A 27287-nucleotide genomic window follows, 5' to 3' on the forward strand; every position below is an offset into this window, starting at 1 on the left:
ATATATGGCCTTTTTTTTTTTTTTTTTTTTTTGAGATGGAGTCTCACTTTGCCACCCAGGCTGGAGTGCAATGGCATGATCTTGGCTCATTGCCACCTCCACCTCCCAGGTTCAAGCCATCCTCTTGTCTCAGCTTACCGAGGAGCTGGGATTACAGGTGCATGCCACCATGCCCGGATAATTTTTTTCTGTATTTTTAGTAGAAATGGGTTTCACCATGTTGGCCAGGCTGGTCTCAAACTCCTGACCTCATGATCCGCTCGAGTCAGCCTCCCAAAGTGCTGGGATTACAGGCATGAGCCACTGCGCCTGGCCACATGTAGTTTTTTGAATTAAAGTTTTCATACATATGAACAAAAGGATTGCATTCTAAATATATGTTAATATCTATCTTTTCTAGAAAAGTTACTAAAGTTACTTAAAAATACTAATTATGTAAATAATGTACTTTGTTTTTATAGAACTTTTCACCTATAATTTCTTTTCTTTTAAAGGTCAGTGGATAAGTCTGTCATAGTATATGATACTGTAAGTATTTAAAAATTTTGTGATCTATGAAAGTTATGTTTATTAGACTATTGAACTTCAAGTTAGGCGTGGTAGAAAAAGTATGTTATTTTTTCTGTTTAGTATGACTAAGATCATATATATTTTCACAAATGCTAAAATAGTTTATGCAAGTAAGATATTGGTTCTGCAACAAGCCCTTAATATTTCAGTAATGATTTTAAGATGGATAGATTATAAATGTGATCATAAAATATACATATTTAAAGAGCACCAGTGTTCAAAACATCACATATAATCAATTATTAAACGTTTACACCAGGCTTCCATAATAGCAAAGGATGAATGTTTACCCTAGGGTTTTTTGTGAATATGGTTGAAAGTGACCTACCATTTTTAGAGTCCTGGCTGGATTTAGAGAGTGGCATAAGAAAGAATAGGTTATCATGGACTTGGAAAATGGGAGTTTTTGACTGATCCATGTGTGAGTAAAGACCAAGTTGTGGCCGGGTGCAGTGGCTCACATCTGTAATCCCAGCATGTCAGGAGGCCAAAGCAGGCAGATGGCTTGAGTCCAGGAGTTCAAGACCAGCCTGGCCAGGATGGTGAAACCTCGTCTCCACCAAAAATACAAAAACTTAGCTGGCCGTGGTAGTGCGTCCCTGTAGTCCCAGTACTTGGGAGTCTGAGGCGAGAGGATGGCTTGAACCCCGGAGGTGGAGGTTGCAGTGAGCCGAGATCGTGTCATTGCATTCCAGCCTGGGCAACAGAGTGGGACTCTGTCTCAAAAATAAATAAAGTAGTTGAAAAAAATATTGTCCAAGACAAGTAAATGTTGAGTGGAGCCTCCAAATGATTGGATTTAGGCTGTAGCTATGCCAGCAAATAAATGGAGATGTAAGTAATCAAAGGGTAACGAGTTAAGCAAGTGATCGAAGCTAGTGTTCCACACAGAAGTTCAAGTCACTGAGTGTTCTGGCAGGAAATGGAAAAGAATACTCAAGGTAGGTGAGGTAGATGTTTAGTATTTCTCATGAACATTTCATGAGATTTTACATTCTCAAAAACAATTGTAACACTAAATTGTCTCTGTAAAATATGTATGAGTCCCACTTAAGTACACCTAAAATGTTGGATGGCCACCTTAGTGTACTCAAAATCTAAGGGACTATCTATCTATCTATCTATCTATCTATCTATCTATTTATTTATTTATTTGAGACAGACTCTTGCTCTGTTGCCCAGGCTGTAGTGCAATGGCACGATCTCAGCTCACTGCAACCTCCGCCTCCTGAGTTCAAGCAATTCTCTTGCCTCAGCCTACCAATTAGCTGGGACTACAGGCACGTGCCACCATACCAGCTGATATTTTATATTTTTAATAGAGATGGGGTTTCACCGTGTTGGCCAGGCTGGTCTCGAACTCCTGAGCTCAAGTAGCCCACCCGCCTTGGCCTCCCAAAGTGCTGGGATTATAGGTATGAGCCACCGCACCCGGCCAAGGGACTAATTTCTAGTCACTGGTCCTGCAATGTGTACAAGTCAAATGCCATAGCCAAAAATATGAATTATTTCAGGTAATAGATGTTTAGGTTACTATTAGTAGGTGGTTCAAACAGATAAGCAAATGCCAAGGGTCTACTGTATTAAAAATTTCTAAGGAGATGGCTAGCAGACAGTAATGCTGATAATTGACAAAAAGTGAAGTACCTGAGAATGCTGTTACAGATGCCGTTTCTACTATTCATTGAGTAAAGTTTCATCTTATGTTAGTTACTAATAAATATTAATATATTCACTTAGTATACAACCCATTTATGTCAAATGAGTCTTCATCAGTAACTTTACTCTTACCTGAGTAAATTTAAAGCTGTTTTTGTTGTTTTTCAGAATACTGAGAATATACTTTACACATTGACTCAGCACACCAGGTCTGAACTTAACCTCACTTTGTATTAATATAATTTTAAAATTAGAAGATGCATAATAGTTGTTTTTATTAACTAGGTATGTCACAACTTGTGCTTTTGCACCTAATACCCTTTTACTTGCTACTGGTTCAATGGACAAAACAGTGAACATCTGGCAATTTGACCTGGAAACACTTTGCCAAGGTTAGTAAGGACATCATTTTTCACTCATTTCAACCCCACTCACCATTAGGGTCAGAAAGTTAGTAAATCAGGCCAAGCATAGTGGCTCACACCTGTAATCTCAGCACTTTGGGAAGCCAAGGTGGGCATATCACTTGAGATCAGAAATTCGAGACCAGCCTGGCCAACATGATGAAACCCTGTCTCTACTTAAAAATACAGAAACGTAGCTCAGCATGATGGCGTATGCTTATAATCCCAGCTACTCGGGAGGCTGAAGCAGGAGAATCACTTGAACCTGGGAGGCGGAGGTTACAGTGACCTGAGATCGTGCCATTGCACTCCAGCCTGGGTGACAAGAGTGAAACTCCATCTCAAAAAAAAACAAAAAAAAAAAAACAAAAAGAAAGTTAGTAAATCATTTGACAGGTTATTCACATTGCTTTTCTCAATAGAAAGTATGCATCCAAATTTAATGTCATTTAAAAATAATTTGGCCTGGCTTGGTGGCTCACACTTATAATCCCAGCACTTTGGGAGGCTGAGGCGAGTGGATTACATGAGCCCAGGAGTCTGAGATTAGCTTGGGCCACATGATGAAACACCATCTCTACAAAAAAGACAAAAATTAGCCACACATGGGGATGTGCACCTGTGGCCCCAGCTACTTGGGATGATGAGGTGGGAAGGATCACCTGAGCCCAGGAGGTCACGAGGCTGCAGTGAGCTGAGAACATGCCACTGTACTTCAGCCTAGGCAAGGGAGTGAGACCCCATCTCTAAAATAATAATAATTTTAGAGAAGCCAGTGTTGAAGTGGCTGGGCTGTGTGAAAGCTGTTGGTAAATGCTTTCAGTGCACATTCATGTGTCCCACACCTCCCATGGTTTGTAAGTTATTTGTTTATACTCCATACTAATTTTTCAGGTAAATATAGCCTCAGGACAAAATAGAAATTATCATTGTATTTTGTTGGTTTTATTTTTGGCATCAAGCAACACTGGCACATAATTTAGGAGTTTTATTTTTATCACTGTCAGAATTAACCAAATAGTGGTGCTGATACGGAGATGATGGAGCAAATAGAATACCTTTGCTAGTATGAATTTTATGTAATAAAAAATTATTTTCCTGATACGAAAAAGAAAATGTTCCAAAAGGAAGTTAAAGTGGTAAAACAATTTTTTTTGTTTTTGTTTTTTTTTTGGAGATAGGGCCTCCCTATGTTACTCAGGCCGGTCTTGAACTCCTGACTTAAGCGATCCTCCTACCTCAGCCTCTTGAGTGCTAGGATTATAGGCATGAGCCACTGTACCCAGCTATAAAACACAGATTTAAGGAAATTTCGTTTACTTTTAATTCAAAGTGAGATTGTTTATAAAGGAAATACTTTTTTGTTATCTCACTTACCTGTTTATTTTAAGCAAGGAGCACAGAAGATCAGCTGAAGCAATTTACTGAAGATTGGTCAGAGGAGGATGTCTCAACATGGCTTTGTGCACAAGATTTAAAAGATCTCGTTGGTATTTTCAAGATGAATAACATTGATGGAAAAGAACTGTTGAATCTTACAAAAGAAAGTCTGGCTGATGATTTGAAAATTGGTAAGCTTAGTGAAAGATAGGCAATCTTCAAAACAACTTTTACCCAATTACTCTGCAGTTGGATTTTGTTGCATTAATGGTTTCTTCTTAATGTTCTGGCACTACACTAATGACCCATCTTCTTGATTATGGCCATCCTAGCAGTGAAGTGGAGTTTCATTGTGGTTTTGATTTTCTTTTACTTAATGACAGGCATCTTTCAAGTGCTTATTGGCCATTTATGTATCTTCTTTGGAAAAATGTCTGTTCAGATCCATTGCCCATTTTTAAACGGGGTTGTCTTTTTATTGTTGACTTTGTAAGAGTTGTTTATATATTCTGGGTACTAGATCTTTACCAAAAACAAGTTTTTTATTTTTATTTTTATTTTTATTTATTTTATTTATTTATTTTTTTGAGACGGAGTCTAGCTCTGTCGCCCAGGCTGGAGTGCAGTGGCGCGATCTTGGCTCACTGCAAACTCAGCCTCCTGGGTTCACACCATTCTCCTGCCTCAGCCTCCCGAGTAGCTGGGACTACAGGCGCCTGCCACCATGCCTGGCTAATTTTTTTGTATGTTTTAGTAGACACGGGGTTTCACCGTGTTAGCTAGGATGGTCTCGATCTTCTGACCTTGTGATCCGCCCGCCTTGGCCTCCAAAGTGCTAGTATTATAGGCGTGAGCCACCGTGCCCGGTCCCGAAAGCAAGTTTTGATATCATGCTCTAATAAACATAATTGCCAGCCACTATTACCAGTACGCTGCAGTAAAATTTTAGTTAACCAGAAAGTTCAGGAAATAAGATATTCATGTTGAGATTTATTACTAATGAAGAGTGAAATAACTAAAAATGTTTGTTATAGAAAACCATTTTAAAGTATAGTATTTACAAGTATTATACTTTCCTTACATAGTAAACATAGTATGTGAGCCTATTTAAATCTCTTGGAAGCCTATGGCCTTTTAAGGAGTTAACAGAATGGTTTTCTGAAAACACATAGGTTAAGTGGTTTTGTACTATATACTCAGGCTATAGTTGAGTACAGTCACTTTTATTTCTTTTATTTCTTTATTTTATTTATTTTTGAGATGGAGTCTTGCTCTGTCGCCCGGGCTGGAGCGCGGTGGTGCCATCTCGGCTAACTGCAAGCTCTGCCTCCTGGGTTCCCACCATTCTCCTGCTTCAGCCTCCTGAGTAGCTGGGACTACAGGCGCCCGCCACCATGCCCGGCTAATTTTTTGTATTTTTAGTAGAGACGGTGTTCCACCATATTAGTGAAGATAGTCTTGATCTCCTGAACTCGTGATCTGCCTGCCTTGGCCTCCCGAAGTGCTGGAATTACAGGTGTGAGCCACCGCGCCTGGCTGAGTACAGTCACCACGCCTGGCCGAGTTACAGTCACTTTTCTATCTCTTTTTGTGTTTCTATCTCTTTTTGTGGGTTGGGGGGAGGGGAAGGGATAGGAAGGTGTCACTCCACTGCCCAGGCTGGAGTGCAGTGGTGCATCACAGCTCACTACAGCCTCGACCTCCCAGGCTCAAGTGGTCTTCCCGTCTCAGCCTCCCAAGTAATGGACCACAGGCACATGCTACCACGACCAGCTAATTTTTTTTTTTTTTTTTATTATACTTTAAGTTCTAGGGTACATGTGCATGACGTTTATATCATGTATAACTCCCCAATGCAATCCCTCCCTCCTCCCCCCTCCCCATGATAGGCCCCAGTGTGTGATGTTCCCCTTCCCGAGTCCAAATGATCTCATTGTTCAGTTCCCACCTATGAGTGAGAACATGCGGTGTTTGGTTTTCTCTTCTTGTGATAGTTTGCTAAGAATGATGGTTTCCAGCTGCATCCATGTCCCTACAAAGGACACAAACTCATCCTTTTTGATGGCTGCATAGTATTCCATGGTGTATATGTGCCACATTTTCTTAATCCAGTCTGTCACAGATGGACATTTGGGTTGATTCCAAGTCTTTGCTATTGTGAATAGTGCCGCAATAAACAAACGTGTGCATGTGTCTTTGTAGTAGAGTAATTATAATCCTTTGGGTATATACCCAGTAGTGGGATGGCTGGGTCATATGGTACATCTAGTTCTAGATCCTTGAGGAATCGCCATACTGTTTTCCATAATGGTTGAACTAGTTTACAATCCCACCAACAGTGTAAAAGTGTTCCTATTTCTCCACATCCTCTCCAACACCTGTTGTTTCCTGACTTCTTAATGATTGCCATTCTAACTGGTGTGAGATGGTATCTCATTGTGGTTTTGATTTGCATTTCTCTGATGGCCAGTGATGATGAGCATTTTTTCATGTGTCTGTTGGCTGTATGGATGTCTTCTTTTGAGAAATGTGTGTTCATATCCTTTCCCCACTTTTTGATGGGGTTGTTTGCTTTTTTCTTGTATATTTGTTTGAGTTCTTGGTAGATTCTGGATATTAGCCCTTTGTCAGATGAGTAGGTTGCAAAAATTTTTTCCCATTCTGTAGGTTGCCTGTTCACTCTGATGGTAGTTTCTTTGGCTGTGCAAAAGCTCTTTAGTTTAATTAGATCCCATTTGTCAATTTTTGCTTTTGCTGCCGTTGCTTTTGGTGTTTTAGACATGAAGTCCTTGCCCATGCCTATGTCCTGAATGGTACTACCTAGATTTTCTTCTAGGGTTTTTATGGTATTAGGTCTAACATTTAAGTCTCTGATCCATCTTGAATTAATTTTCGTATAAGGGGTAAGGAAAGGATCCAGTTTCAGCTTTCTACTTATGGCTAGCCAATTTTCCCAGCACCATTTATTAAATAGGGAATCCTTTCCCCATTTCTTGTTTCTCTCAGGTTTGTCAAAGATCAGATGGCTGTAGATGTGTGGTATTATTTCTGAGGACTCTGTTCTGTTCCATTGGTCTATATCTCTGTTGTGGTACCAGTACCATGCTGTTTTGGTTACTGTGGCCTTGTAGTATAGTTTGAAGTCAGGTAGCGTGACGCCTCCAGCTTTGTCCTTTTGACTTAGGATTGTCTTGGCAATGCGGGCTCTTTTTTGGTTCCATATGAACTTTAAAGCAGTTTTTTTCCAATTCTGTGAAGAAAGTCATTGGTAGCTTGATGGGGATGGCATTGAATCTATAAATCACCTTGGGCAGTATGGCCATTTTCACGATATTGATTCTTCCTATCCATGAGCATGGTATGTTCTTCCATTTGTTTGTGTCCTCTTTGATTTCACTGAGCAGTGGTTTGTAGTTCTCCTTGAAGAGGTCCTTTACATCCCTTGTAAGCTGGATTCCTAGGTATTTTATTCTCTTTGAAGCAATTGTGAATGGAAGTTCATTCCTGATTTGGCTCTCTGCTTGTCTGTTACTGGTGTATAAGAATGCTTGTGATTTTTGCACATTAATTTTGTATCCTGAGACTTTGCTGAAGTTGCTTATCTCGAGATGGATTAGAGACTTAAATGTTAGACCTAATACCATAAAAACCCTAGAAGAAAATCTAGGTAGTACCATTCAGGACATAGGCATGGGCAAGGACTTCATGTCTAAAACACCAAAAGCAACGGCAGCAAAAGCAAAAGTTGACACATGGGATCTAATTAAACTAAAGAGCTTTTGCACAGCTAAAGAAACTACCATCAGAGTGAACAGGCAACCTACAGAATGGGAAAAAATTTTTGCAACCTACTCATCTGACAAAGGGCTAATATCCAGAATCTACAAAGAACTCAAACAAATATACAAGAAAAAAACAACCCCATCAAAAAGTGGGCAAAGGATATGAACAGACATTTCTCAAAAGAAGACATCCATACAGCCAACAGACACATGAAAAAATGCTCATCATCACTCGCTATCAGAGAAATGCAAATCAAAACCACAATGAGATACCATCTCACACCAGTTAGAATGGCAATCATTAAGAAGTCAGGAAACAACAGGTGTTGGAGAGGATGTGGAGAAATAGGAACACTTTTACACTGTTGGTGGGATTGTAAACTAGTTCAACCATTATGGAAAACAGTATGGCGATTCCTCAAGGATCTAGAACTAGATGTACCATATGACCCAGCCATCCCACGACTGGGTATATACCCAAAGGATTATAAATTACTCTACTACAAAGACACATGCACACGTATGTTTGTTGCGGCACTATTCACAATAGCAAAGACTTGGAATCAACCCAAATGTCCATCTGTGACAGACTGGATTTAGAAAATGTGGCACATATACACCATGGAATACTATGCAGCCATAAAAAAGGATGAGTTTGCGTCCTTTGTAGGGACATGGATGCAGCTGGAAACCATCATTCTTAGCAAACTATCACAAGAAGAGAAAACCAACACCGCATGTTCTCACTCATAGGTGGGAACTGAACAATGAGATCACTTGGACTCGGGAAGGGGAACATCACACACTGGGGCCTATCATGGGGAGGGGGGAGGAGGAGGGATTGCATTGGGGAGTTATACATGATATAAACGTCATGCACATGTACCCTAGAACTTAAAGTATAATAAGAAAAAAATAAATAAATAAAATTATTTGTAGAGATGAGGTCTCACTACTTTGCCCAGGCTGGTCACAAACTCCTGACCTCAAGTGACCCTCTTGGCTCAGCCTCCCAATGTGCTAGGATTACAGGCATGAGCCGCTGCGCCTGGCCAAGAATAAGACATTCTTGTAGGATTCAATTAATGATCAATTAATGATTCAATTAGTTTTTGAAGGATGAGTCTCAGGGTTAACAGTAGTAATCATTTTACTTCAAAGTTCAGTGAAATGGGTTTTGGAAGTGTCAGGCCCAAGCCAAAATTAAAATACAATTTAAACAAGTTCTGTGATGGTCTAATAGGTGAATTTGAAAAACTATTAAGAATGGAGACAAAAATGTTGCACATTCTCTAGTAAATAAGGACTCTTAAGCTTGTGTTTAAGATTTGGAGATCTAGCAAGCTCAACAAATTAGACATAGAATAAAGTAGTAAAAATAGACTATAACATTTATTTTTTATATCATTCTAATGTATTTTAAGGTTTTTGCAACCTTCATTATAAAGAATCAAGCAGCTAACTGTAATCTATAAATGGTATTGTAAGCTACAATGAATTTCTTTTAGTCCTGAATTTTAAGAAAAATAGACCCTCAAAATAGTAAACTGCACGAATAGAGAATTAAATTTGGTCTAGAAACAAATGTATTGAGGTGAACCAACAAGTATATATGCTACTGAATTTTGCTTTTTAAATGCATATCTATTTTACCTGCGTTTGCCTTGAACTGTTTAAAACAGCTGCTATGTCAATGTGAATAAATCTGAGTTTAACATTCAGCAAATGGAGGAAGTTGATTAATTTTGCAGTAAAGTACATTGGAGGGTTTGAGACCAACATCGTATATCTATTATGTGTGACATTTAAATTATTTTTAAGGAATCAAGCAGTTTATCAAATCTTTTTTCAGTGGGTCTCTTGTAAATACACAATAAATGAAATTTCTGCAGACTTGAATATGTTTGACTTTGGAGCTTTACCCAAGGATAATAGTCATTTTCTAGGATTGTGTTAATGGAAGCCTAGGGTACAACAGACATACAGCTTTAGTTAGGAAATAATTCCTTATATCTAGAACTGTTTGTATAAGGAATGTCCAGACAGAGTACAGGTTCAAGAGATCCTTGATGTTGAGAGGGATATATCTTAAGACATCTGCTGTGAATTTGTGACTACTATAACATTTAATATCTCATTCAAAAGGCATAAAGTGTGAAAGGTTAAGAGTAGGAAAGTCACTTTTAGATGTGATATTACACAACGAGTGAGTCTACTACTGGCCACACAGCTTCCATCTAGCTACTCAATTGGCATCAGTTTATATCTAGGCTTTGGGAACATGGCAGATTGCTACGTATCTTGGAGTTTGGAATTGCTATATAGAAGATAAAATGATAGAAACTTAAAATGACAAATGCCAAGGAACTATTGTGTATCATGTTGGTATTTATGATTATATTCAGAGAATCATCAACCATAGATGCCTAGTTGGGAACGAGATTTTTTTTCAAAGGGTTCACTCTTCCATTTACTCTTCTTTCCAAGAAATCATAAAAGCACATAAGACATTTTTATCATTTTCTACTTTAAAATTTAGAAATTTAAATACATCACCTGTCTTTATATCCTCGGATTTTGAAAGTTTCATGTTTCAGTTCTTATTAATTCGTTATGTAGATTTCACTTGTTGCCTGGGTAACTGCATTTAATGTAAGTAATTAAACATTTACAGTTTTTTTTTGTTTGCTTATATGTGATTAAAGTGAAATAGGCTGTTCAAATCTAGTTACTGTGCACTGACCCCCTGTTGGAAGGGCATAACCCTCCCTGCTCAGCTGCTGTCTGAAGTTGGCTCACTCTCCTTTCCGGTGCTTACTTGTTGGACACATTGGGGTCTCATTTGCTCAGGCCCGTCAGATGTCCCGTTGCTTTCTTCTACACAGATGCCAACCACAGGTCTTTATGGGTGTTGATGGTTTGTCCTCACTCATGCATGTTGTAGGGTTCATGAAGATGGCTTGTACCTTGTTTTGTTGGAAATGTCCATGCAATTTGAGTTTATCTAGTTGCTCTGTTTTTTCAGAGAAATTAAAAAACTATACTGCTTCTATCCTGTTCTTAATATCCTCTTTAAAATTCCTCCTGTACCTATAGCTGTGTTTTCCATTCTTAATATAGGCTTTGTGTCTTCTCTTGATCATTCTGTGTAGAAATTTGATTTTTAAATTAAAAAATATATATTTTAAAAGCAGATTTTTAGTTTTCTTTGTAAGAAACCAGCGTTTGGTTCTGTTGTTCTCTGTCAGGGCGGGGGAGAGGTGAGTCAGTAACCAGCTTGGTGGTCTGTGCTTGTTCAATTCCAGGCGCTCGTGCTGTCCGGGTAACTGGCCTCCAGCTGGGGCTGCTGTGGCATTGGTACTTACAGGACAAAGTTGGGAGAGTAAAGGGCACGTGTAGGAAAGTCCCTGTCTCATTCATGTACCTACATCTCTGCTCTACACTGTCACTTCCCAGCGCTCACTCCGGAACCCAGTTACCTTCTGTTTCGTCAGAGGTTTTCAGGGTTGAGTTTTATATCCGTTAGTTTAGTCTTGTATATTTGATGGTTATTAGTTTCTGGATTCCATCAAACTCTCAGTGATGTAGCATTTCCAGAGTTGGGTGGTTTTTAACTTGTCATGAAGATGTCTTTTCAGGATTATAGTCAGTAATAGCCGGATATTGCCCAATACTGGTACCAGGGGTTTACTACCTTAGCTGGTAAGGGTCCTTTCTTTCTCAGCAATTGTATAAGTGTGTAAGACTTATTCTCAACCCCCAATCACAAAAGGAGATGTTCGTTTCTGGTAGAGCTCTGGGGATGTGGTTTAAATAAAAGCATCCCTGAGGGCAAGGTGATCTGACTTCATTTCTAAATGACATTAGGATTGGACAAGGATAACACCCAGTTTAACCTTATCTGGGGAATTTTGAATTAGGCCTTCTGTGTTCTCTGTTATAAATATTATAAGCATTCTAAATATTAGCACAAGTAGAATATTTTTGACAGGAAAATAAACTTTTTAAAGAACATTAGTTGCTCCTATATTTTTTCTTTTTCTTAATTTTTTTAGAGACAAGAGTCTCACTGTCTTGCCCAGGCTGGAGTGCAGTGGCATGAACATGGCTCACTGTAGCCTCTACCTCCTGGGCTCTGTAGATCCTCCTGCCTCAGCCTCCTGAAGAGCTGGGACTACAGGTATGCACCACCATGCCCAGCTAACTTTTAAAAATTTTTTGTAGAGAAAGAGTCTTGCTGTGTTGCCCATACTGGTCTCAAACTCCTGGTCTTAAGCAGTGCTCCCACCTCGGTGCCTCAAGTGCTGAGATTATAGGCATGAGCCACTACACCCAGCCTCCTTTTCTTATTATAAGTTATATAATTATCTCTTTAAACAAGATGTCTATTATCTTATTGCAAATATGTTCTAGAAACATTTATGACAGTTTTTGAAGCCATGTCTCTACCCAGGTGGAAGATTTTCAGGAAGCATATCCCAGTCATGATAGATTTTCTACCATCTCATCCAATACCCCACTTCAGCAAATCTTGATCTTATCCAAACCTTTATTCTGTTAATCTTGTGTACCTGTTATCTATCTTTGCTCTTATTTTCCACCTTACTTAGCTTTGAATACATGATCCATCATTATAACTCCTCTTAAGCCTTCCATTGTATTTGCCTGGCAAAATAAAAACACACAGCCAGCTAACCCTTGGAAAACACAGCATTGTGAAACGGGACATTCTGGGAAGCGGTGGACTCGATATCTCTGATTTGTTACATTAAAGGCTGGCTCTGGTGATCAGATAACACTGTGCTGCATTTTAGAGGTACTTCCCTAACTAAGCACTTTTAATACTTGTGTGTTGAAATAGCTTTCTCTTGAATCTGGATGGTGATTTCATAAAGAATTTGAGGGAATCTTTTTGAGTCATAAATATTTTTGCACAGTCATATTCAGCGTGTAAGGAAATCATTGATTTGTTCGTGGTGCTTTAAAAAACTTGTTTTAAAAATCCTCAGTTCGGTTTCAGCATATCCCATTGGAAGGAAGTCACAGGAAAGCAGACCCTCGGCGCCAGCGAGCTGCTAGGATAACTTGCCACATTCACATGAATGTGGGCAGTGAGCCCAGACTGACTCAAACGGTTTATTACTCGTGACACAGCAGACACTCGCACTTCAGGTTCTGATTGTTTCCCCTTCCCCTCTTTTTTTTTTTGAGGCAGTCTTAGTGTGTCACCCAGGCTGGAGTGCGTGGTGCAATCTCAGCTCACTGTAACCTCTGCCTCCTGGTTTCAAGTGATTCTTCTGCCTCAGCCTCCCAAGTAGCTGGGATTACAGGCATGTGCCACCACATCCAGCTACTTTTTTGGGTTTTTGGTTTTTTTTTGTATTTTTAGTAGAGATGGGGTTTTGCCATGTTGGCCAGGGTGGTCTTGAACTCCTGACCTGAAGTGATCCACCTGCCTCATCCTCCCAAAGTCCTGGGATTACAGGCATGAGCCACTGTGCCCAGCCTCCCCTTTCCCTCTTCAGTTTCATGGTGGTGGTTTATGTTTGTGTCACAGCTGAGGAGCCCTGAGCTTGGGAAACGCCCAGTCTTATAAGGGGGTTACCAGCAAAATCGCCCCCAGGAGGCAAGACATGATAGTGGTCAGGAAACAGCTGCCCTCCCGCAGGGAGGGACGCACTATCTCTAGCTTCCAGGGATGTTTTCAGACATCCACGAAAAGACTGTCTGAAACAGGGGGTGTCCTAAGACCTGTGTAAACCCCATGGAGCATGACCTCCCGATAGAAAGTAAGTTGGTTTGGCTTTTTCTCGTAACTACGTGAGGCATTCTGAAATCTAATTCTTCTACCTACTTCAACCTAAAGTAGAACTGTCAACTAGTTCTACAAGTGTAAACAGCCAAGAATTCTCAAATTCCTAAAATTAATTACATTAGACTCTCTAAAACTAAACATTTTTTACAGTTAAGAATAAAAACAAGTGAAACATGCCTATGGTTTGGACAAACAAATGAGCTTTATTTGTGATTGTGTTTCTTATAAGAATCAGCAAATACATCCAATTTCATTAAGTTTAAAAATACAACACGGCATTTTTATGTTTTGAAGTCAAACATATTTGAAAATGATTTTTAGGAAATTTTCTGTTGTGTAAGTAACCAGTAATGAGCCTTTTCTGATTTTGTAGAGTATATTAGTGTCTGGCAACCTGAAATTCTTCAACTTTCAGAATCTAAATTTATTTAAAATTAGCTATTAACTGCTGATATATTTTAACCAACAGTATTCTATACAAGAGATTTGTTAAGGAATGTACAAAGAAAACACTAGTTCATGCGGTAAAACAGTATGTCAGAAGATTTCTGGTGGTAGTAGATAAAATCTCCCCTCATTTGTGGTTGGCTGTGGTGGCTCACACCTGTAATCCCAGCACTTTGAGAGGATGAGGCAGGAAGATCACTTGAACCTAGGAATTCGAGACCAGCGTGGGTAATATAGTGAAACCTTATCTTTACAGAAAATACATAAATTAATTGGGCATGGTGGCGTGTGCCTGTAGTCCCAGCTACTCAGGAGGCTGAGGTGGGAGTATCACTTGAGCCCAGGAGGTTGAGGCTGCAATGAATGAGTAGTGATCGTTATGCCACTGCAGTCTAGCCTGGGCAAAAGAGTGAGCCCCTGTCTCAAAATCAAAACCCCCAACAACAAACTATTTGTGAATGACTAGCATAAGGATTACTAGTAGTTATCCAGCCCTAACAGTAATTTCTTTACAGATTCTCTAGGACTGCGTAGTAAAGTGCTGAGGAAAATTGAAGAGCTCAGGACCAAGGTTAAATCCCTTTCTTCTGGAATTCCTGATGAATTTATATGTCCAATAACTAGAGAACTTATGAAAGATCCAGTCATCGCCTCAGGTATGTGTGATGCTATACTAAGTTGCAGGGGATGTTTTGTGCTAAATGAGTAAGAAGTTTAGACAGTTCCCAGAAGTTTGCTTAAATGTGAGGAATTTTAAGTAGTTTTTTTCTTTTTTTTAAATTTTTTTTTATTATTATGCTTTAAGTTCTCAGGTACATGTGCACAACGTGCAGGTTTGTTACATATGTATACATGTGCCATGTTGGTGTGCTGGACCCATTAACTCGTCATTTACATTAGGTATATCTCCTAATGCTATCCCTCCCCCGTCCCCTCCCCACAGTAGGCCCCGGTGTGTGATGTTCCCCTTCCTGTGTCCAAGTGATCTCATTGTTCAGTTTCCACCTATGAGTGAGAACATACAGTGTTTGGTTTTCTGTTCTTGCGATAGTTTGCTGAGAATGATGGTTTCCAGCTGCATCCATGTCCCTACAAAGGATGCAAACTCATCCTTTTTTATGGCTGCATAGTATTCCATGGTGTATATGTGCTACATTTTCTTAATCCAGTCTGTCACTGATGGACATTTGGGTTGATTCCAAGTCTTTGCTATTGTGAATAGTGCTGCAATAAACATGCGTGTACATGTGTCTTTATAGCAGCATGATTTATAATCCTTTGGGTATATACCCAGTAATGGGATGGCTGAGTCAAATGGTATTTCTAGTTCTAGATCCCTGAGGAATCGCCACACTGTTTTCCACAATGGTTGAACTAGTTTACAGTCCCACCAACAGTGTAAAAGTGTTCCTATTTCTCCACATCCTCTTCAGCACCTGTTGTTTCCTGACTTTTTAATGATTGCCATTCTAACTGGTGTGAGATGGTATCTCATTGTGGTTTTAATTTGCATTTCTCTGATGGCAAGTGATGATGAACATTTTTTCATGTGTCTGTTGGCTGTATGAATGTCTTCTTTTGAGAAATGTGTGTTCATATCCTTTGCCCACTTTTTGATGGGGTTGTTTGCTTTTTTCTTGTAAATTTGTTTGAGTTCTTTGTAGATTCTGGATATTAGCCCTTTGTCAGATGAGTAGATGGCAAAAATTGTCTCCCATTCTGTAGGTTGCGTGTTCACTCTGATGGTAGTTTCTTTTGCTGTGCAGAAGCTCTTTAGTTTAATTAGATCCCATTTGTCAATTTTGGCTTTTGTTGCCGTTGCTTTTGGTGTTTTAGACATGAAGTCCTTGCCTATGCCTATGTCCCGAATGGTATTACTTAGGTTTTCTTCTAGGGTTTTTATAGTTTTAGGTCTAACATTTAAGTCTCTAATCCATCTTGAATTAATTTTCGTATAAGGAGTAAGGAAATTATCCAGTTTCAGCTTTCTACTTATGGCTAGCCAATTTTCCCAGCACCATTTATTAAATAGGGAATCCTTTCCCTATTTCTTGTTTTTGTCAGGATTGTCAAAGATCAGATGGCTGTAGATGTGTGGTATTACTTCTGAGGGCTCTGTTCTGTTCCATTGGTCTGTACCTCTATTTTGGTACCACTACCATGCTGTTTTGGTTACTGTAGCCTTGTAGTATAGTTTGAAGTCAGGTAGAGTGATGCGTCCAGCTCTGTTCTTTTGGCTTAGGATTGTCTTGGCAATGCAGGGTCTTTTTTGGTTCCATATGAACTTTAAAGCAGTTTTTTCTAATTCTGTGAAATTGGTAGCTTTTCACAATTGGTAGCTTAATGGGGATGGCATTGAATCTATAAATTACCTTGGGCAGTATGGCCATTTTCACAATATTGATTCTTCCTATCCATGAGCATGGTATGTTCTTCCATTTGTTTGTGTCTTTTATTTCATTGAGCAGTGGTTTGTAGTTCTCCTTGAAGAGGTCCTTTCCATCCCTTGTAAGTTGGATTCCTAGGTATTCTCTTTGAAGCTGTTGTGAATGGGAGTTCATTCATGATTTGGCTCTCTGTTTGTCTGTTACTGGTGTATAAGAATGCTTGTGATTTTTGCACATTGATTTTGTATCTTGAGACTTTGCTGAAGTTGCTTATCAGTTTAAGGAGATTTTGGGCTGAGACAATGGGGTTTTCTAAATATACAATCATGTCATCTGCAAACAGGGACAGGTTGACTTCTTCTTTTTCTAACTGAATACCCTTTATTTCTTTCTCTTGCCTGATTGCCCTAGCCAGAACTTCCAACACTATGTTGAATAGGAGTGGTGAGAGAGGGCATCCCTGTCTTGTGCCAGTTTTCAAAGGGAATGCTTCCAGTTTTTGCCCATTCAGTATGATATTGGCTGTGGGTTTGTCATAAATAGCTCTTATTATTTTGAGGTATGTTCCATCAATACCGAATTTATTGAGCGTTTTTAGCATGAAGGGCTGTTGAATTTTGTCAGAGGCCTTTTCTACATCTATTGAGATAATCATGTGGTTTTTGTCTTTGGTTCTGTTTATATAATGGATTATGTTTATTGATTTGCATATGTTGAACCAGCCTTGCATCCCAGGGATGAAGCCCACTTGATCATGGTGGATAAGCTTTTTGATGTGCTGCTGGATTCAGTTTGCTGGTATTTTATTGAGGATTTTTGCATCGATGTTCATCAGGGATATGGTCTAAAATTCTCTGTTTTTGTTGTATCTCTGCCAGGCTTTGGTATCAGGATGATGTTGGCCTCATAAAATGAGTTAGGAAGGATTCCCTCTTTTTCTATTGATTGGAATAGTTTCAGAAGGAATGGTATCAACTCCTCCTTGTACCTCTGGTAGAATTCGGATGTGAATCTGTCTGCTCCTGGACTTTTTTTGGTTGGTAGGCTATTAATTATTGCCTCAATTTCAGAGCCTGCTATTGGTCTATTCAGGGATTCAGCTTCTTCCTGGTTTAGTCTTGGGAGAGTGTAAGTGTCCAGGAAATTATCCATTTCTTCTAGGTTTTCTAATTTATTTGCGTAGAGGTGTTTATAGTATTCTCTGATGGTAGTTTGTATTTCTGTGGGCTCGGTGGTGATATCCCCTTTATCATTTTTTATTGCGTCTATTTCATTCTTCTCTCTTCTTCTTTATTAGTTTTGCTAGCAGTCTATCATTTTGTTGATCTTTTCAAAAAACCAACTCCTGGATTCATTGATATTTTTGGAGGGTTTTTTGTGTCTCTATGTCCTTCAGTTCTGCTCTGATCGTAGTTATTTCTTGCCTTCTGCTCGCTTTTGAATGTGTTTGCTCTTGCTTCTCTAGTTCTTTTCATTGTGATGTTAGGGTGTTAATTTTAGATCATTCCTGCTCTCTCTTGTGGGCATTTAGTGCTATAAATTTCCCTCTACACACTGCTTTAAATGTGTCCCAGAGATTCTGGTATGTTGTATCTTTGTTCTCATTGGTTTCAAAGAACATGTTTATTTCTGCCTTCATTTCGTTATGTACCCAGTAGTCATTCAGGAGCAGGTTGTTCAGTTTCCATGTAGTTGAATGGTTTTGATTGAGTTTCTTAGTCCTGAGTTCTAGTTTGATTGCACTGTGGTCTGAGAGACAGTTTGTTGTGATTTCCGTTCTTTTACGTTTGCTGAGGAGTGCTTTACTTCCAACTATGTGGTCAGTTTTGGAATAAGTGCGATGTGCTGAGAAGAATGTATATTCTTTTGTTTTGGGGTGGAGAGTTCTGTAGATGTCTATTAGGTCCGCTTGATGCAGAATTGAGTGCAATTCCTGGATATCCTTGTTGACTTTCTGTCTCGATGTGTCTAATGTTGACAGTGGAGTGTTAAAGTCTCCTATTATTATTGTATGGGAGTCTAAGCCTCTTTGTAAGTCTCTAAGGACTTGCTTTATGAATCTGGGTGCTCCTGTATTGGGTGCATACATATTTAGGATAGTTAGCTCTTCCTGATGAATTGATCCCTTTACCATTATGTAATGGCCTTCTTTGTCTCTTTTGATCTTTGATGGTTTAAAGTCTGTTTTATCAGAGACTAGGACTGCAACCCCTGCTTTTTTTTGTTTTCCATTTGCTTGGTAGATCTTCCTCCATCCCTTTATTTTGAGCCTATGTGTGTCTCTCCATGTGAGATGGGTCTCCTGAATACGGCAGACTGATGGGTCTTGACTCTTTATGCAATTTGCCAGTGGGTGTCTTTTAATTGGACCATTTAGTCCATTTACATTTAAGATTAATATTGTTATGTGTGAAGTTGATCCTGTCATTATGATAGTAGCTGGTTATTTTGCTCGTTAGTTGATGCAGTTTCTTCCTAGCATTGATGGACTTTACATTTTGGCATGTTTTTGCAATGGCTGGTACCAGTTGTTCCTTTCTGTGTTTGGTGCTTCCTTCAGGAGCTCTTGTAGGGCAGGCCTGGTGGTGACAAAATCTCTAAGCATTTGCTTATCTGTAAAGGATTTTATTTCTCCTTCACTTATGAAACTTAGTTTGGCTGGATGTGAAATTTTGGGTTGAAAATTCTTTTCTTTAAGAATGTTGAATATTGGCCCCCACTCTCTTCTGGCTTGTAGAGTTTCTGCTGAGAGATCTGCTGTTAGTCTGATGGGCTTCCCTTTGTGGGTAACCCGACCTTTCTCTCTGACTGCCCTTAACATTTTTACCTTCGTCAACTTTGGTGTATCTGAATCTGACAATTATGTGTCTTGGAGTTGCTCGTCTCGAGGAGTATCTTTGTGGCGTTCTCTGTATTTCTTGAATTTGAATGTTGGCCTGCCTTACTAGGTTGGGGAAGTTCTCCTGGATGATATCCTGCAGAGTGTTTTCCAACTTGGTTCCATTTTCCCTGTCACTTTCAGGCACACCAATCAGACGCAGATTTGATCTTTTCACATAATCCCATACTTCTTGGAGGCTTTGTTCATTTCTGTTTACTCTTTTTTCTCTACGTTTCTCTTCTCGCTTCATTTCATTCATTTGATCTTCAATCACTGATACTCTTTCTTCCAGTTGATCGAGTCAGTTGCTTAAGCTTGTGCATTTGTCACGTGGTTCTCGTGTCACGGTTTTCATCTCTATCAGTTCTTTTAAGGTCTTCTCTGCATTGATTATTCTAGTTATCCATTCATCCATTCTTTTTTCAAGGTTTTTAGTTTCTTTGCACTGGTTACATAGTTCCTCCTTTAGCTCTGAGAAGTTTGATCGACTGAAGCCTTCTTCTCTCAACTCATCAAAGTCATTCTCCGTTCAGCTTTGTTCCATTGTTGGTGATGAGCTGCGTTCCTTTGGAGGGGGAGATGCATTCTGATTTTTTGAATTTCCAGCTTTTCTGCACTGCTTTTTCCCCATCTTTGTGGTTTTATCTGCCTTTGGTCTTTGATGATGGTAACGTACTGATGGGGTTTTGGTGTGGGTGTCCTTTCTGTTTGTTAGTTTTCCTTCTAACAGTCAGGACCCTCAGCTGCTGGTCTGTTGGAGTTTGCCTGGGTATCAGCAGCAGAGGCTGCAGAAGATAGAATATTGCTGAACAGCGAGTGTTGCTGTGTGATTCTTGCTCTGAAAGCTTCGTCTCAGGGTGTACCCAGCCATGTGAGGTGTGATGTGTCGGTCTGCACCTAGTGGGGGATGTCTCCCAGTTAGGCTACTCAGGGGTCAGGGACCCACTTAAGCAGGCAGTCTGTCCATTCTCAGATTTCAACCTCCATGCTGGGAGAACCACTGCCCTCTTCAAAGCTGTCAGACATGGGCATTTACCTCTGCTGAGGTTTCTGCTGCTTTTTGTTTAGCTATGCCCTGTCCCCAGAGGTGGAGTCTACAGAGGCAGGCCGGCCTCCTTGAGCTGTGGTGGGCTCCACCTAATTCCAGCTTCCTGGTGGCTTTGTTTACCTACTTAAGCCTCAGCAGTGGTGGGCGCCCCTCCCCCAGCCTTGCTGCTACCTTGCAGTTAGATCTCAGACTGCTGTGCTAGCAATGAGGGAGGCTCCGTGGGCATGGGACCCTCTGGGCCAGACGTGGGATAAAATCTCCTGGTGTGCCGTTTGCTAAGAACCTTGGTAAAGCACAGTATTAGGGTAGGAGTTACCCGATTTTTCAGGTGTTGTGTCTCAATTTCCCTTGTCTAGGAAAAGGAATTCCCTTCCCCCTCACACTTCCCAGGTGAGGCGATGCCTCACCCTGCTTCAGCTCTCGCTGGTCGAGCTGCACCCGGGGACCAGCATCAACTGCCAGACACGCCCCAGTGAGATGAACCCGGTACCTCAGTTGAAAATCCAGAAATCACCTGTCGTCTGTGTTGCTCGCGCTGGGAGCTGGAGGCTGGAGCTCTTCCTATTCGGCCATCTTGGGCGCCACTCTCCTTAAGTAGTTTTTTCTTAAAAAACTTAGACCTTGGGTGAACAAATGAATATTGTATATTTCATAATGAAATTGGACAGAGTAGTTGTGGAGTTGACACAAAATAAGTTTTACTTAAACTTGTGAAATGTGTATTTAGTTGCTAGGATGTAAAGATAAAATACTATTTTTTTAAGATTGTTGAGATCTCTTATGTTTGTCTATCATGAATTTAAACACTCTTATACAAAGTATTATAAAGTTGTGTCATTCCATATTTCTAATCATTAACAGACCTACATACTATATTATGCAATGAATCCAAATTATATATATATGTATATATATAATTTTTTTTTTTAAATTTTGGCCTACAGCTTCCTTATATGTTTCTGAGTATTGGCTTCATCTGTGTTGACTTCTTCTGGAGTTTTCACTTTGAATAGCTTCACCCCATTGTGGCTGTATGGTACATTGTGTTTGACTTTTCTGTTAGTTGGTATGTATGTGCTTGCAAATCTTTACACTGTAAATGCCATGCTGACATCTTGGCACATTTCTTTCTGTTTTTACCATTACTTAGGGTTATTTACATGGGTTATATGTTACAAAGCAGAATTAGTCAATTTGAGGATGTTTTATGAATGTGAAAATAGTTTGATACATTTTGTTAGATGTGTTATTTTCCAGGGAAAAAAACAGTTTAGAGTGCTGCCAGTGATGTATCTAATTGTACCAGGTTTTCCAGTTTTGTGATCATTGTATATTATTTTATAACTCCATTTACTTTTGCGAGCTTAATAGTTTATTCCTTACTTTGCTAGGGAGGCAATGAATTTTTTTACATGGTAGCTTACTATTTACATATATTTGAGTATAAAACATCTATTCATCTTCTCTGATAATTAACTTAGCTGATGGACTTACTTTGTATACGCTGTCCACATTATTAGTGGAACTAATTATGTAGTGTCTTATCGTTATGAGTTCATCTATATTAGGTACTTAAAGCTGTACCTGCATATAATAAACAATAAAAGTCAATTAGCTATTTTTATTTCAGGCTATGAAATTTGCTGTGAGTTATAGCAGTGGCTGCACATTTTTTGACTTTGGTTTATCAGGACTCTTGTTTGCAGTTGAAAGCAGCTCAACTCGAGTTAGTTTAAGCAGGAATGGCAATTGATGTATTAAAAGTGAATCTCAGGAAAATCTGGCAGCAAAGAGTGTAATAGGGTTCTGTCTCTAATTTATTGAGAGGCTTCTTAATATTCACTCTGATTTTCAGTGTGCTTTTTTCTACAAAACAAACAAACAAAAACACACATGACCATAGACAGGTCTCAAATTTTAGTTTCATCCTTGAGGGAAGACACCAATCTGACATTTCCTTCTGGCTGCTTTTTCTCAGCTTTCCAGATTGATGTAGCTTGTAGTATCAGTAATTTATATTTATTGCTGAGTAATGTTTCATTGCATAGATATGCCATAATAAGTTTATTCATTAACCTGTCAGTGGACTTTCAGGTCTTTTCTACTTTGTGGCTATTATGATTGAAGCTGCTGTAACATTTACATACAGATCTTTGTCTGGACATTTCTCATTTCTCTTGGTTAAATACATAGGAGTGAAATTACTTGGTTGTATCATAAGCAAATGTTTAAAGGGACTACCAAAATGTTTCTCAAAGTGGTTGTACCATTGAAATTTCATAGCTGAGACTTCAGTTTCTCCACATCCTCTTCAGCACTTGGTATTGCTAGTCTTTTAAATTTTGCCATTTTAGTGGATATGAAGTGGTATCTCAGTGTGCTTTTTTTTTTTTTTTGAGACAGAGTCTCACTCTGTTGCCCTGACTGGAGTGCAGTGGTGGGATCTTGGCTCACTGCAAGCTCTGCCTTCTGGGTTCATACCATTCTCCTGCCTCAGCCTCCTGGGTAGCTGGGACTATAGGCACCCGCCACCATGTCCAGCTAATTTTTTGTATTTTTAGTAGAGATGGGGTTTTACCGTGTTAGCCAGGATGGTCTTGATCTCCTGACCTTGTGATTGGCCTGCCTCCCAAAGTGCTGGGATTACAGGCGTGAGCCACCATGCCCGGCCTCTCATTGTGCTTTTAATTTGCATTTCCCTCTTGACTAATGATGTTGAGCATCTTTTTGTAAGCTTATTTATCCATTCATATATCTTTTTTGTAATGTATATCTTCAAATCTTTTTCCCATTTTGTGTTGGATTATCTTACCTGTGTTGTGAGAGTTCTTTAGATGCAAGTCTTTTGTAAGGTAATGTATTGCACATATTTTCTCTTTTATGTCTCTTATAGAGACAAAGTTTTTAATTTTAATGAAATCTTATTTTTCACTTTCATACTTTTTGAGTTCTAAGAAATCTGCCTATCCCAAGGTTTCAGAGATCTTCATCCTGTTTTCTTCTAGAAAATTTAAGGTTTAGGTCTAGGACTTATTTCACATTTTTGTATATGGCTTTCCTAAATGAATATCCAGTTGTTCCAGCATCACTTGTTGAGAAATCATTTTATTAATGAATTACTTGGCATGTTCGTTGAAATCATCCAACTTACATCACAGGTCTATTTCTAGACTTTGTATGATGTGTGATTGAGTTTTATGTCTCTCTGGGGGTCAGTTACCACAGTGCTTTGATTACTGTAGCTTTATAGTCTTTTTTTTTTTTTTTTGAGACAGTCTTGCTCTGTTGCCCACCCTGGAGTGCAGTGGCTCCATCTCGGCTTACTGCAACTGCTGCCTCCTGGGTTCAAGTGATTGTCATGCCTCAGCCTCCCAAGTAGCTGGGATTACAGGCGCGCAACACCACGCCTGGCTAAATTATTTTTGGATTTTTAGTAGAGATGGGGTTTCACTGCGTTGGTCGGGCTGGTCTTGAACTGCTGGCCTGAAGTGGTCTGCCCACCTTGGCTTTCCAAAGTGCTGGGATTACAAGCATGAGCTACCGTGCCTGGCCGCTTTTATAGTAAGTCTTGAAGTCAGGTAGTGAAAATCACATGACCTAGTTCTTCTACTGTTTTGATTATTCTTGCTCCTTTTGCATTTCCACATAGATCTTAGAAACACTTTCTCAGTTTCCTGGCCCAGATTTTCACTGGGATGTTGTTTAATCTATAGATCAGTTTGGAGTTGAACTGCTCTACTCCATAAACACGGTATCACTCTGCATTAGCATTTGCTTAGGTCTTCTTTTCTTTTATAGGTTTTGCACATTTTGTCAAAATTATCTTTAGGTAGCTCATTTTAAAAAAATGTTTAAATGTTTACCTTTTAGAGATGAAGTCTCATTCTGTGCCCAGGTTGGCATGCAGTGGCACAATCTTTTTTATTATTATTAAAGTTCTAGGGTACATGTGCACAACATGCAGGTTTGTTACATATGTATACTTGTGCCATGTTGGTGTGCTACACCCATCAACTCATCATTTACATCAGGTATAACTCCCAGTGCAATCCCTCCCCCCTCCCCATAATAGACCCCAGTGTGTGATGTTCCCCTTCCCAAGTAGTGGCACAATCTTAACTCACTGCAGTTTCGATCTCCTGGGCCCAAGTGATCCTTCTGCCTCAGCCTCCCAAGTAGCTGGGACCACAAGCACCTATTACCAGCCTGGCTAACTTTAAAAAAGTTTTTATTTTTGTAGACATGGAGTCTCTTTGTTGCCCAGGCTGGTCCTGAACTTCTGGCTTCAAGCCGTCCTCCTGCCTTGTGCTCCCAAAGTGCTAAGAATTGGGAGCCACTGAGCCTGGCCAGTAGCTCATATTTTTATAACACTGTACAATCTGCTCAAATAGAAATACAATTTTATATATTGACTTTGTGATCTTGCTACATTGAGTAGTAAAGTCATCCTTCTGTAACCATCTCCCTCAATACAAAAGTCTGTGGATGCTCAAGTCCCATATATAAAATGGCGTAATATTTGCATATGACCGACACACATCCTGTCCCTCCAAATCCTCTCTAGCTTACTTATGCCCAATACAATGTAAATGCTTTGTAAATAGCTGTTATACTATATTGGCTTTTTTTTTTCTCTCATCAGCAGTTAGTTGAATCAGTGGATGCAGACCCCTTAGATACGGAGGGCTGTTAGTAGCTTTTTAACAGGAGCTTAATAGACTTTCTTCATACATGAGTGTGTCATCTGTAAGTAATGTCTTTCTTTCCAATCTGTATGAATTCTTTTTTTCTTTTCCTGTTATTTTTGGTCAGAATTTCCAGTACGATGTTGAGAAGAAGTGGTGTGCAGACATTCTTACCTTCACCTGCACTTAGAGGGAAAGTATTCAGCTTTCACCATTATGATGTTAGCTGCCCATATCAAGTTAGTTCCCTTCTATCTCCAGTTTGTTGAGAATTTTTAGTCTATTGACATTTTTTTTCCTTTAGACCGTAGTAGGATAGATTGCTTTATTAGTTTACTATTGGATCATAACATGTCACTCTCTTGGGTCTGGCTTCTTAAACATGTTTGTGAGATTCATCTATATTGTTGCACAACGTAGTTTAATTTTCATTTCTGTATAGAAGTCCATTGTGTGCATATAATTCATTCTGTTGATGGGCATTGTTGGCTGTTACAAATAGTGCTGCCATGAACCTTTCTGTACATGTTTTTGGTTAACATATGTATGCATTTCTGTTGGCTATATTCCTAAGAGTAGGTATATATAAACAGCATTCCAGAGTGGTTAAACCACTTTCTACGCCCACCAGCAGTGTATGGGAATTCTAACTGCTTCACAGCCTTACTTTTTCCTATTGTCCGTGTCTTTCATTTTAACCTTTCTGGTACCACACATTTATTTTTAAATTTAATCGATGCTGTTATAAGAAACAATAGAGACACATACCTTGTATAATTTGCCCAGCTTTCCCCACTGGTAACATTTTTCACAATGATACTATTATATCACAACCAGGATATTGACATTGCTAGAACCCACAGATCTTAGATTTCCCCAGTTTTACTTGTACTTAGTTGTGTGTGTGAAGCTCTACACAGTCTTATCCTGTCTGGAGGTTTGTGATTACCTTACTACAGTTGAGACAGAGAGTACTTCCAAATTATAAATGGACCCATCATCTCCCTACTGTCTTCCAGCTCCAGCCCCTGGAAACCACTAATTTGTCCTCCATTTCAAAAATGGTATTATCAGTGGAATCATGTAGTAAAAGAGCTTTCAATTGGCTTTTTTTTTGTTAGCATAATCCCTGTAGATTTACCATTCATTTATTTTTAACCTTCCTGTGTTTTATAAGTGGTTCCTATGGGAAACATACAGTTGATTTCTTTTAAAAAACCCCAATCCTCATCATTAATAGCAGAATTGAACCGATTTCTATTGTGATTATTGATACATGTGTGGAGAAATTCCTGCCAGCATATAATTCTAATTTCTCTTCTCTTTTCCTTTTCCCACCTATATTTTTCTGAATTGAACATTCTTTTTTTCAGTTTTTCCTTATGTATATTTTTATATCTATTGAACTAATTGCCTCAGAAAAACTTTCAGGACCTGTTTATATTTCTTGTACCTCATTTTTATTTTTTGTATTCTCATGTAGCAATGATATGGTTTAGGTATATTCTTCTAGATATTTTTCCATCCATTTACAGTGTCCTGTAACAAATGGGTTATGATGCATACTTTATTTTTGAGAGGGAGTTTTGCTCTTGTTGCCCAGTCTAGAGTGCAGTCTTGGCTCACTGCAACCTCTGCCTCCTGGATTCAAGTGATTCTCCTGCCTCAGCCTCCTGAGTAGCTGGAATTACAGGCATGTACCACCACACCCAGCTAATTTTTTGTATTTTTAGTAGCGACGAGGTTTTACCGTGCTGGCCAGGATGGTCTCGATCTCCCGACCTCAAGTGATCTGCCTGCCTCCGTCTCCCAGAGTGCTGGATTACAGGCGTGAGCCACTTCACCTGGCCCGATGCATACTTTTAAAAAGTTGCTATCAACAGTGTATCCGAGAGAACACCATGTGTCAGTATATTCAGAAGTACATGCTTCATTCTTATCTGCGGGATAGCATTTCCTGGTATGGATGTCGCCAAAATTAACTCTTACTCTGATTCTGTACAAAACATCCAGCTACTTGGGAGGCTGAGGCAGGAGAATCACTTGAACCTGGAAGGTGGAGGTTGCAGTGAGCCGAGATTGCACCACTGCACTCTAGCCCTGGCGACAGTGCGAGACTCTGTCTCAAAAAAAAAAAAAAAAAAAAATCCCCAGTCACGTATTTACAGGTATATTTGCATAAATTCCTAATACTGATAGGCAGTGCTATACATCTTTAGTTATGTCCAA

The 27287-nt window shown here is 39.4% G+C and overlaps 1 protein-coding gene across 9 annotated transcripts in view; it reads left to right on the forward strand.

The window, feature by feature from the left end:
• The window catches only part of WDSUB1 (WD repeat, sterile alpha motif and U-box domain containing 1), a 68745-nt gene that overhangs the window by 35517 nt on the left and 5941 nt on the right, over window positions 1-27287 (forward strand). For all 9 annotated transcript variants that reach the window (XM_033231398.1, XM_033231404.1, XM_033231407.1 and 6 more), the window contains 5 exons: window positions 495-528; window positions 2398-2438; window positions 2515-2621; window positions 4025-4204; window positions 14573-14713. In XM_033231398.1, coding sequence (XP_033087289.1) covers window positions 495-528; window positions 2398-2438; window positions 2515-2621; window positions 4025-4204; window positions 14573-14713 — 503 coding nt within the window. The remainder of the gene's footprint in view (window positions 1-494; window positions 529-2397; window positions 2439-2514; window positions 2622-4024; window positions 4205-14572; window positions 14714-27287) is intronic.

This window comes from Trachypithecus francoisi, unplaced genomic scaffold (genome assembly GCF_009764315.1).
Source record: "Trachypithecus francoisi isolate TF-2019V2 unplaced genomic scaffold, Tfra_2.0 Lachesis_group13, whole genome shotgun sequence".
NCBI lineage: Eukaryota > Metazoa > Chordata > Mammalia > Primates > Cercopithecidae > Trachypithecus > Trachypithecus francoisi.